Genomic DNA, 12,058 nt, shown 5'->3' with positions numbered 1-12,058 from the left:
CTGAGGCCCGCTCCTCCCACCACTGCCACTGATGAGCCCAGCTTCTGGCTGAGCAGTGCTCCCCATGTGGGAGTGCACTGAACACCAGGGGGAAGCTCCTGCGTTGAGCATCAGTGTGCGTCATAGCAACCGATCATTCCACCAGTCGTTCCGCCATTCGGTCAATTTGCATATTAGGGTTTTCTTATACCGGATAATAATACCCTAATATGCAAATCGACCAAATGGCAAATGACCAGTCACTATGACACACACCGACCACCAGGGAACAGGCACTCAACGCAAGAGCTGCCCCCAGCCCACAGTCCCCAGGCCAGCCAAGGCAGGTGCCAGCGGGGGGGCCCCCCATCACCCTGCCGGTTGCCCCACAGATCAGCCCTGATCGCCGGCCAGACCTAGGGACCCTACCCGTGCTCGAATTTTGTGCACTGGGCCTCTAGTATAGGATAATGTCTCATCATATTCCTAGAAACCTAAATAAAACAAGCAATCAAACAAATATATACAAATTATTCTTATAAGCCAAATTCAAAAATATGATTCCAGTTAAGTGACATTTCTAGAATTTTAACTCAAACTAGAACATAAGTCTCTAAAATATTAGTGTTCATCAGGCTGATTTCCTTAATGAAAGTTTGTATAAAAATGACAGAAGCTTTGAGGTTTGACATTTGAAAAAATGATTCAGGTATTTTACAGGGTTTTTTGTTCTTGTTCTTAAAATAAATTTTCTCTGATATTCCCACTCTGATAAGAAACTTAGTGCAGTGATTCAATTCCCCATCAGGGCATATGCCTGAGTTAGGGGCTTGATCCCCAGAAGGGGGTGTGCAGGCGGCAGCCAACTGATGATTCTCTCTCATCACTGATGTTTCTATCTCTCTCTCCCTCTCCCTTCCTCTCTCTGAAATCAATAAAAAAAATATTTTAAAAACAAACAAACAAAAAAAAAGAAACTTAGTGCAGTTCTTATTTTAAGAGATTTAAAAAAAAAAAAAAAAGGCAACCAGACTTCCCTTAAACTCTGATGTTACTATTAGAACATCAGAGTTTAAGGGAAGGGGGTGGGGAAACAGCCAGCAGTTAAGTGTGGGAGATAAATGATGATTCACTTAAATGGCTGTCTGCCCAATCAATCTATTTCCAAAAGAACTCATTCTCACAGACTGTGATACAATCAAAGATAACACATGGTATCTTTGTAGTCAATGACTGGAAAAGGCCAACTTTTCAAATATAATGAATTCATACAAATTATTATAGTATCTTCCTAATTCTATTTGAGTTCTTGTAAGCATGTTATTACCAAGTTATCAGTAGAGGTTCAATATATTATTTAACCAGATCTCCATCTTTCCAAAAATATATTAGAAATATTAAAACATTATATATTTTACTTATGAACTCAGGTTTTTCTAAAAGTCATCTATCACCCTAGCCATTTGGCTCAATGGATAGAGTGTCAGCCTGCTTACTGAAGAGTCCTAGGTTCGATTCCAGTCAGGGGCATATGCCTGGGTTGCAGGTTCGATCCCCAGTAGGGGGCGTGCAGGAGGCAGCCAATCAATGATTCTCACTGACCAGTGATGTTTCTATCTCTCTCTCCCTCTCCCTTCTTCTTTGAAATCAATAAAAATATATTTAATAAATAAATAAATAAAAGTCATCTATCTATAAACTAGCTGGTTGAAGAAGCAATGAGCTAGCAAATCTGTCTGAGGTAGGGAGTGTCAGATAAAATATAAGACACCCAGTTAAATTTGCATTTCTGGTAAACTAGAGTAATTTCCAAAGAGTTTATCAAACCTGAGCTAGGGTGCACATGTAGTATACAAAACCAACTTTCTTATATACTTTAAAAACTATAGCTAGAGTTATAATTGAAATTCTTCATATTCCAACTTATGACCCGAAGGCATAGGACATTCTCACTGTTTCTCAACAAATATAAACTAAAACAGATTTCCAGTCTAATTTTCACTTATGGAAGAATTAAGCAGAACACAATATTCTTTTAGTATTCCTGTCTTTCAAGATGTTACTGTAAATGTTACTATAAAAAATATCAAAATAAATTGGTAATGCTGATTTATCCCAATGATAACTAGACAAGAAATTTCCTAACCTAAACCTAATAGAGATGAGTTCGAAATTACTTATGTAATAAAAGCTATAACTACAGTAGTCTCTCCTTATCCTTGGTCTTGTTTTCCATCGTTTCAGTTACCAAGGTCTGAAAATATTAAATGGAAAATTCCAGAAATAAACTATTCAGAGTTTCAAATTGCTTGCCATTCTGAGTAGCATAAAATCTTGTGCTGTCCTGTACTGTCTACCTGGGCAATGAATCACCCTTTTACCAGCGTATCCACACTGTATACATTACCCATATACAGTAGCCGTCGTAATATCCCAATGTTTGTGTTAAAGTAACCCTTATTTTACTTAATAATGGATGCTGGCAATTTGGACATGCCAAAGAGAAGTTGTAAAGTGTTTGCTTCTTTTAAGTAAAAAGGTGAGTATAGTACAATACAATATTTTGAGAGATGACATTCACATGACATTTTATTACAGTATGATTGTTCTATTTTATTAATTTCTTGCTGTGCCTATTATAAATTAAACTTTATCATAGGTCTTTATGTATAGAAAAAAATAGTATATATAGGGTTCAGTATTATCTCAATTTTAAACATTCCCTGGGGTTTTGGAATGTTTCCCCCTCAATAATGGGGACTACTATTCTCTCCTACTACAATCTCTTTTGAAGATTTTAGTACCCCAGAAAACTATGAATAGAAAGATATGATTTTACTAATCACTCAATTTTTTTCCTTGTTATTTCCTTTTCAAAGATTTGATAGAGAAAACTGAAAATGTTTATTTGAAGTTTATTTAGAAAGCTCACTATTAACAATTAGCATAATAAAGAACTGAGATAAAACATCTAGTATTCCTCTGACTTTTAACTACATATGTTTTCTTACCATTTCAAGATACATTTTGCTGTTACCATCACCTGTTTTTGTTTCCGAAGATATACTGATTAAAATATCAAACTGCTTATTCATGTTATTCTTTTCTTTTCATCAACAGTGCCTGGCTGCCCAACACACTGGCACCATTATCTCAGTTTTTCCTCAAATGCTCAGAGTCACACTACCTTAAAAGCAAATCAAAGGCTGTACAACTACAGAGTTCCAAACAATCAGGAAGTATATCATACCATGTAAAGTAGGTAGTGTCCTTAATATTTGTCTTCTTCCCTCTGCTTGCAATTACCTCTCAGCTTTATAGGATCAGGTTTTCAGTTAGCTTTGAGCTCAGTGGAGTTGTGCTACAGTGGAATTAGAGATTAGCAATATCTGCTGCTAGTTGTACCCTTTTCAAACCTAATTTTGGAGATCCTGATTTGCCAGGTAGAAACATATCAAAAAGGAATAACTGAGCCCTTCCTCTCCCCCAGCCTCCATATCCAACTGCATACTATCTTCTAATTATCTTTCACGTGCTTTGATTTCTTCTCATCTCCACTACCCTTTGTTTTCCCTCAGCTACAGACTTAATAGCTGTGTCCCTCCCTTACACGTGTGTTCCTTCAATCTAGTAAAAGAAATCTTTAGAGAACACTATATAATCAAGTTAGTTCCCTATCTAATTCTCCTTATGGCTACTCAATATCCTCAGAATATTAAGTAACAAGACCTGTTAGGAGTCTTCATGACTTGTCTCCTGCCTACTTCTCAGTCTCTTTTCTCAATATACACCAGCTTGACTGAATTTTATTTAGTTCTTCAATGTCTCTCTCTGACCCCCCCGCCCCAAGTTTTCTCCACTTATCACAACGCTTATTTATTAGCCTCCCCCACTGACTAAAAGTTCCAGGGACAGGCACCAAACATCTGTCATTCCTCCTTTTATTCAAAGAATCTAGCACAGTGCCTAGCCCCTAGTAGATATTTATATGTAGATATTTGTTAAATAATGAATGGACAGAAACTGAAAGTGGTAGGTCTAATTTTTCAGCCATATTAATTACCCATGATTCTAAGGAGAGCAGAGAGGGACACATTTGATTCCTCTAGGAGCTTTTCCATAACACAGACAAGCCAAGAACAGATTCATACATATTAAAGTCTTTTGATATCTGAATAGTATTCTTACTCTCTTGAGTGGAAAAAATTATTAGATACATAGCTGTATCCCTGGTCAGTGAATCAGCATGGTCTCACTGAAGAGATAGCATTTGACAATGCTTTCTTTTGGCTGTACCTCTACACTTTGCTTCCCAGAGATGAATAAAAATACTAGTCAAGTTTCTAAATTTGTAAAAGCAATAGATTATTCTACTCTTTAGCACTGCCTAAGCCCCTGCCTCTCTGCTAAATACTTTTTTAAAATAATCTAAGGCACAGAATTTGAACTCAAATCTGACTCCAGAACTTGTGCTCTGAACCATAATGAGATCAACTTGGTAAGCTATGTCTGATCCATACTACACAGGGTGTAGCAAAAGTAGGTTTACAGTTGTGAGTATGCAAACAGTTTATTCTTGTTTTATTACTTATTAATTATTGTACTATTTTCCATAGGAACAACTGTAAACCTATTTTTACCCCACCCTTTATATGATAATTCTGGAAAGACAAGGAGCTCAAATTCAGACTCCATGATTCAGTTCCTATGAAAAGCACATCTGTAATAAAGAATATCTAAGGATCTTTATGTAGGTCAAAATGACAAGAGGTTTAATCTTGCATGTCAACTGTAACCACCTTAGTGGTGCCACATTGAGAGCAACTCAATATATTGAGGAAGTTAATGAAAATAGTGTCAAATTTATGGTTTTACCTATATGTTACTAAAATTCCTGCAAGTAAAACTGATCACTTATTCAATATTAGAATGAAGCCAGATGTAGGCTCTACAGGCAGAACAGTTTTAAAGAGATGATGAGAAATGAGCAGAGTTCAAATATGTCTTTGAAAACATGTGAAAAAATAGAACATAAGTTACTGAAGTGATGAGCCAATATAATCAAACTCATTCGCCCTCTGTAGCAGACTTCCCTGAGCATTCAGCAAGACACTTACTATAACATACAACACTTAGAGACATGCAAATGTATACAGGTACATACACAACCTAGCTTGTGTTATGCAAATTAAATATAAATTGTTCAATAACTTTTTCAATTATATGAATTGATCATTAAAAATTTTACAATTCAGGCATCCTTGCCTCTGAGTCCCTCTTTCTAAAGTTTTATAGAACTACTCAAATACTTCGATTACACGTAACTAAAAGTTCCATAGATTATAAAGTCCTATAAAAATACTGGTTATATAATTTAAATTACCTCTAAAATTTAATGGTGAGAAAAACATGAGAACTTATACGATTTAATCAAGAACTAAATTTTAAAATTCAAATCAAGAAAGAATAGTTCATCACGTAAATTCAGTAGGGTGTGTGTGTGTGTGTGTGTGCGGGTGTGTGTGTATTTCAAATGGAAGTACGTGGAGGAAAAAAATTCAAAAAATTTTAAAAGGTTCTATATTAAAATAGATTGAAATAACATTTATGATCTCAATTACTTTAAACCAGCATTTAGATTAGCTTAAGCCAACATTTTAAAAGAATTAAGAGACTCAGTAATCTTTCCCCATTTCCATAATATACATAAAAGACTAAAATTTGGGGGGCATGAGAGGACAGAACATAGTAGCTATCTCTAAGTTTATAGAAAAGGGAAAGAAAACACATTAAAAAAAATGAGACTGCTTTAAATTTTCATAAATATCCAGAAAATTGAGGAGAATATTTAATAAATACTTGTCCTTGAAATTATTTTCTCCATCTGATATTTTCTACAAGCACAAACAAAATATATCATTATAAGAAAAATTAAGGGCATGTTTATTTGACTAATTAATCAGCAAGTACATTCTGAATATTAGGATGAAAAAAATTAGAAATCTAGTTAACTAGATTTTGAAGGAGGCATGTCAATAAAAGGAAAAAGATAAAAAACGTTCTATTAAAGCTACTTAAAAAGACTGAGCTTATTGTTGAAAACTCAAGTCTAGCACATATTTCAAGTAATGCAGTTTGTTTTTCTAACCTGTAGTATATGTACTTACAAAAATGAACAAAGGCAAAAATCTCAGTATCTCTGTTGGTCTTCCTAGATCGTGTTAATTTTGCTTTTTGGTTAAATACAAAGGAATAGAATTATGGAGAGTTCAGCAACAAGTTTTTCATTAGGATATGAAATCATGCCACGAGCTCCAAAAAAGGGTTAGTGGTATAAATTTGGGAAATAATCACTCATGCAAAAATCAGAAAATACCTGTACCGAGCCACCATGTCTGTCTGCTGCAAGGTGAGCTCTCAAATGGTGGGGATTTGCCTGCTGGGAGTCCCAAGCTGCCCTGTGGTCTGCCGACTGCCATTTATTTAATGCATGTGGCATGGATGGAAGAAGAAAAACCCAATATGTTAAACATCTCATCCTTATAATATAGAAAACAAACGTATAAAAGGAAATTTTAAAATACCCTTACTATTCTGAGTCACAGATGCAATGATACTGCACGTGGAGAGATTTTAATTAAATTGCTACAATTATGTCAGGATCAACCATAAAAATAAAATACAACCATAGAATTTTAGAAGTGAAAAGACTTTAGATGTCACAGATTCCACCCTCTAACTTTATAAATGAAATTAACAAAGAACAGGGAGGTAAAAATGATGTGCCCAAGAAAGCACACCGAATCAAGCATGAGCGACCTAAAAAACCATTCACTATTATTTTCTATAGTAGCAGTTCTCATTAGTTTTCTGATGAGGAACAACTTCTAGCAAGGTAAGAAAAAAAATAGTACTTAAATAGTTGTTCCTAATATTCTAGAAAACTTTTTTCTCCTGTTTCTGATTGTGTAGATAATATGAGAAAACAGAGAAGTTCTTTGAAAAATAAAAAGGGCTATATAGTAGACTATGAGAATATGACAATTTTTAAAAGTAATAATCCTACATAAGCTTCCTTAATCTTTTTTTATCTGGTTCAAATTAAGGAACCCATTTCCCTGAAATAGGCTGATAATTCTTGATGCTTTTAGATGATTTTGGCAAATTTGCATGGCAATAAGTTACAGACTAATAATCTACTAGCAGAATTAGAAGGGTTCGAGTCTATGTGTTCAGGAAAATGTGGACAGCACTAATAAAAAGAAGGGGGAAAAATAAATACAATATTTTAAGTTTCTATGACATGTTGGTTCTGCATGAGGTGCTTTATATATGTTATCTCATTTTGAGATAAATAGTATTATCCTTATTTTACTGATGAAGTCGTTGAGATGTGAAACACTTCCCTAAATCACAGAGGTAGCAAGGAGTACAGCAAAGATTCAAACTCAGAGCCTACTGCTTCTCCAATAACCCTACCTAGCTCCTTAACACAATTACGTCATGTTCTAAAGCCTTTGGTGCTCTTTACTTTCTTTTTCAAAGTCAAGAAAATCTTGCCATAGAGGGCCAAGCACATTGGTTTATAGGGAGCTGAAGAATATCAGTGGTGAGAGAAACCCTTTGGGAGGAGAAGAGATATTAAAATTCAAGTAGACACATTGAATAAAAGTTCAGGCACTAAGTTCCCTAAATTAAATTGCACAGTTCAAAATTACATACTTTGTGGCATGAAGTATGTAATCATAAAATAATGATGATAATTTTATAATGTCTTTTCATTAAACCCTCCAAACTCATCACCAGAATTTAGCAGATGTATAGCTTAATTAAATAAATTAGATGAGATAAAAATCTGAACAGAATGGGAGAATGAAAATGATGTTAAAGTTGAGACAAATATCTAAATGTTGCCTCGGGACAAAAGGCAACATTTGGGGGTCACGGACCTCTTTAAGAAGATAGAATAAACATTTACATGCACCCAACACTTTCTATAAAATATAGGATCCGCTAAACTTCAAACATTGACTCTAGGTTACAAATTGTTTACCTTGGGACATAGCAAAGGTTTTAGCCATTTAAAGAATTAATTTTTCTTCTTTTGGGATTGTGAACTATGAGTTTCTCATACAACTTAAAACTATTTACTGCTTCACAGATATTTAAGAATTTTTTTCTAGATATACAACTTTTTCTATTATAATGACAGTCTGCATATCCAGGTTTCAAGTTCAATATGTAAGCTATATTAAAGGATTTCCAGGAGAGAAAAAAACACTGACTCCCTACATTTAGCTGAACAAGGACAACATGAATAACATATGGTTCCCACCCTCAGTGAGCTAACAATCTAGCTAGTAAGACATGTCTGAAACATGTAGAAAGTCAACCTCTAAAATATTTAAATTAAAATTTAATTCAACAACAAAAGAAGAGCCTCACTTACTATAATACCTAACAACTCAAGTGGAAATATTCAGAGAATATGAATTATTAATTTTCTTCCAAAGTACATTTTAGAAATTAACTGATTCATTAAATACAAACTCTGAGTCTTGACTTCTGAGCCATTTCTTTCTATACACAGCATCTATCAGAGCACTTAAGCTATCAACAAGTTGTAATTTATATTTTGAATTAATTCACATGCAAGACCATTTATTGTCCCAATTTTTCTAAGGCTAAAACTGAACTTTTTAAATTGGCTGTACTTTAAAGAATACTGTTAAATACCCCCTAAAAGTAGCATTTTATTTTGTGATGATTCTTAACAAGTTGTGTTTTTTCCTTAGATTTTTCATCTCTTGTTTAACCCTCACTAGAACTCTGATGGGATGAAAGATGTAAAGGATAAACCATTATCCTTCTCTAAAAAGGGTTACAATCGAAAATACTAAAGACACTTTTAACTCGGAGAAATAACAAAATTTCTTATGCTAAAGGTGGCTCCAATAAAAGTTTTTACAAAAAAGAGAAAGTGAAAACATTGCTCAAAAATTTCAACAGCTCTCAATCACCTTAACTCAGAAAATCCATCTTCTATGCATTATGTTGAACCTACTCCCTGCTCCAAGCAAACTGAACTGCTTGCTATTCCTCAAAGTCTACATTTGTAAACTTCTGCTTCATATTTTATACTGTTCACTCTCTCTAGAATGTTTTTATTCCTTTATCTGCCTTTGAAAATGTCATTCATTCTTGAAGTTCATCTCAAAAACCACATTCTCCTAAAATCTTTATAGTTCCTACATAGTTCCTTCATAGTTCCTAATGATCTTCCATGGCACTTCATTAATGTACTTAATGCGATGGAACTTATTCTGCTTTATAATGTAGTTATTTGTGAATTTATTGTAATAATCATGCTAACAATAACACCAAGCAAGAGAGTTGAAATTTATTGAAGGCTTACTATATGCTAGGAATTAACATGCATTATTTCTCTTTTATCGATGACAGAACTGAGGCTTTGAGAGATTAAGTAATTTACCCAGGGTTAAACCATATCCAGGTATGAATGATTCCAGAGACTGAGTAAAATCTTAGCCACTCATTACAAAATATTTCTTATAGGTTATATTGTTTTACTTACTTCTGCATTTCTGCAACATGTAAAATAGTAACTTTCAAATACTAGAAACTTAGTAAATAATTTATTACGCTAGACTATAGACAGAAAGATCAACTGCTATTACAATTCATTCCAATAAGATGCCCAAATACTTCTATTCTAACAGAATGTCAAATGTTTCTCAAAATTATATTAATTTATACCACAAAATTATAAATTTATAATTAAATTAATAATGAATATTAGGGGAAATATATATTTTTAATTCTTAGCACGTGTGTATATAATATTTTATCTGTTGAAGAAAAAACATGCATTTCATTCTTTCAATATGTATATATATGTGTATATATATATACTCACACACACACACACACACACACGTAAATACACACACACACACACACACACACAAAGCAGTCACCTGGACATGATAAAACACCAAATGCATTTATAAACTGTCAGAAGGTAATACAGAAGCAAACTAAGACATTTTTATCTAAAGGGGAAGCAAACCTGGTTTTTGGATTGTTGCATCTTATCTCTGTGTTGATGTGCTTCTCTGTTTGATGATAGAGCAGGATCTTGCTGAACTGCCCCCACTGGAGTAGGCTACAACACAATAGCAATTAGCATCAATACAACCTACTTCAGAAGTTTTACTTAATATCATTCAGCTGTTTAAAGACTCAAGGAAGAAAGTAAGGCCTTAAAAGACATCACTCTCAAAATATATTAAAGACAACACAGCTCCTCTTTAAAATGTTTTGAGAATATTTAAATGCTTATCAAGTATTTATTTTTACTGGCATAACAACAAAAGATCTTCTAATGCTGTCATTTCTTTTAAATTACTTTTTCATATAAAAAATATAGCCATAACTGGTTTGGCTCAGTGGATAGAGCGTCAGCCTGCGGACTGAAAGGTCCCAGGTTTGATTCCGGTCAAGGGCATGTACCTTGGTTGCGGGCACATCCCCAGTAGGGAGTGTGCAGGAGGCAGCTGATCGATGTTTCTCTCTCATCAATGTTTCTAACTCTCTATCCCTCTCCCTCTCTGTAAAAATCAATAAAATATATATTTTTTAAAATATGAAAGTATATCTGTTCATGTTTCTCATTTTCAAAAGCTAATGTATAAACAGAATAAATAATTTTTAAGGGAATAAAAAAATTAAGGGAACAACTTTTTAAATAAACTAATAAAATTGCATACTGTCACTCAGAAGAGGCTTATAAAAAATTTTCAAGTACAATTCAAAATATAAATCTTTAATCAAAGTTTATTTAGATTTCCACCATAGATAACATGTATATTCAAATCACTTTGCATTAAGAAAAATATACATTAAACACTTAGTAAGTCAACTGTTCAAAAATACTTGAACTTGAAAGGTCAGTGGTTCCAAATATGGATAAAAACTTGCTAATAGTGGGCCACAAATAAAAAAAATTTTATAGAACATTCTTACTTATTAAAAAAAGATTAGTGAGAATAAATATTTGATCTTTCAGAAATCGCCTCTTCAAAGAAAGAATATAATGACATGTCTCTTTAAGTGCTAAGCACCAATCCTACAGTTATAATGAAGAATTTTTTTTAAGTTATGAAAACTTAGGTAGTTTTAAAAACTTACTCCAAGTATCAATCTATTCCAAGAGATAACTTAGAACTGCTAGAATAATTAAAACATTTTTAAATTACAAATATTTTAAAAGATGGCTAAAGTAAACAGAAAACAAAACTAGCTAGCTGATCATTTAAAGTAATCACTAGAATATTAGACCAAAAATAGTATATTTGACACTAAGAATTAAATCAGGGATGAAAAGTTTGAAAAATCACTCTAAAAAGCAGAGCCCAAATGTAGGGCATTTATAAAATTCAAAGGGATAATATATTAGTATTTTGTTACCTAAACTATCCCTAAAAAGGAAATAAAATGAACCCTTTTTCAAAAGTATTTGTTTTCAACTCTTTTCACTTGAAGGGAAAAAACAATAAAATATTTTATTATATAGTGGAGAAACTCACCAACTGTTTACCCATCCAGTCATATTCATAATCAAACAGATATCCCTTTCGATCAAACAAGTCAGTAAAAAGCTTTCTTAGGTAGTCATAGTCTGGTTTTTCAAAAAAATCTAGCCTTCTTACATAACGAAGATATGTTGCCATTTCTTCTAGAAAGGAAATAAAAATAATTTTGAGTATACTTATCTACATACTCGTTAATAAAATTATTTAAGTGTGTAAAAAGCATACAGTATTATAAAAACAGAAAAAATAAAATTCTATATTGCAATTTAAATTTTTATAAATTTAATTACAATGATTTTTTTTTAAAAGGGAGAAAATTCCTAACCTTGTTTATAAGCAGTATTCGAACCAACTGACCTAGCAAAATAATCCTCAGAAATATAACACAGAAGCTGCTTAATTCTTCTTTTAATTTCTGGTCATATAATTAACAATCATGCATTCCGTTAAAATTCTAAAATGTA

The 12,058-nt window shown here is 33.1% G+C and overlaps 1 protein-coding gene across 10 annotated transcripts in view; it reads right to left on the bottom strand.

Annotated features, from left to right (window-relative positions):
* CSNK1G3 (casein kinase 1 gamma 3) overlaps positions 1 to 12,058 on the bottom strand; it is a 116,196-nt gene that overhangs the window by 17,429 nt on the left and 86,709 nt on the right. For 2 of the 10 annotated variants that reach the window (XM_070412536.1, XM_070412538.1), the window contains exons 9-11: positions 11,589 to 11,737; positions 10,070 to 10,165; positions 6,356 to 6,451 (exon numbers count right to left, since the gene is read on the bottom strand). In XM_070412536.1, coding sequence (XP_070268637.1) covers positions 6,356 to 6,451; positions 10,070 to 10,165; positions 11,589 to 11,737 — 341 coding nt within the window. Of the gene's footprint in view, positions 1 to 3,229; positions 3,341 to 6,355; positions 6,452 to 10,069; positions 10,166 to 11,588; positions 11,738 to 12,058 lie in introns of all 10 variants that reach the window. The other 8 variants (XM_070412537.1, XM_070412539.1, XM_070412541.1 and 5 more) reach the window with 5 other exon arrangements.

Source organism: Myotis yumanensis, unplaced genomic scaffold, assembly GCF_028538775.1.
Source record: "Myotis yumanensis isolate MYYU_CA2020_CCGP unplaced genomic scaffold, mMyoYum1.0.hap1 SCAF_4, whole genome shotgun sequence".
Lineage (NCBI taxonomy): Eukaryota > Metazoa > Chordata > Mammalia > Chiroptera > Vespertilionidae > Myotis > Myotis yumanensis.
Note: the sequence above shows the minus strand (reverse complement) of the source record. Positions and strands in the feature narration are given on the sequence as shown.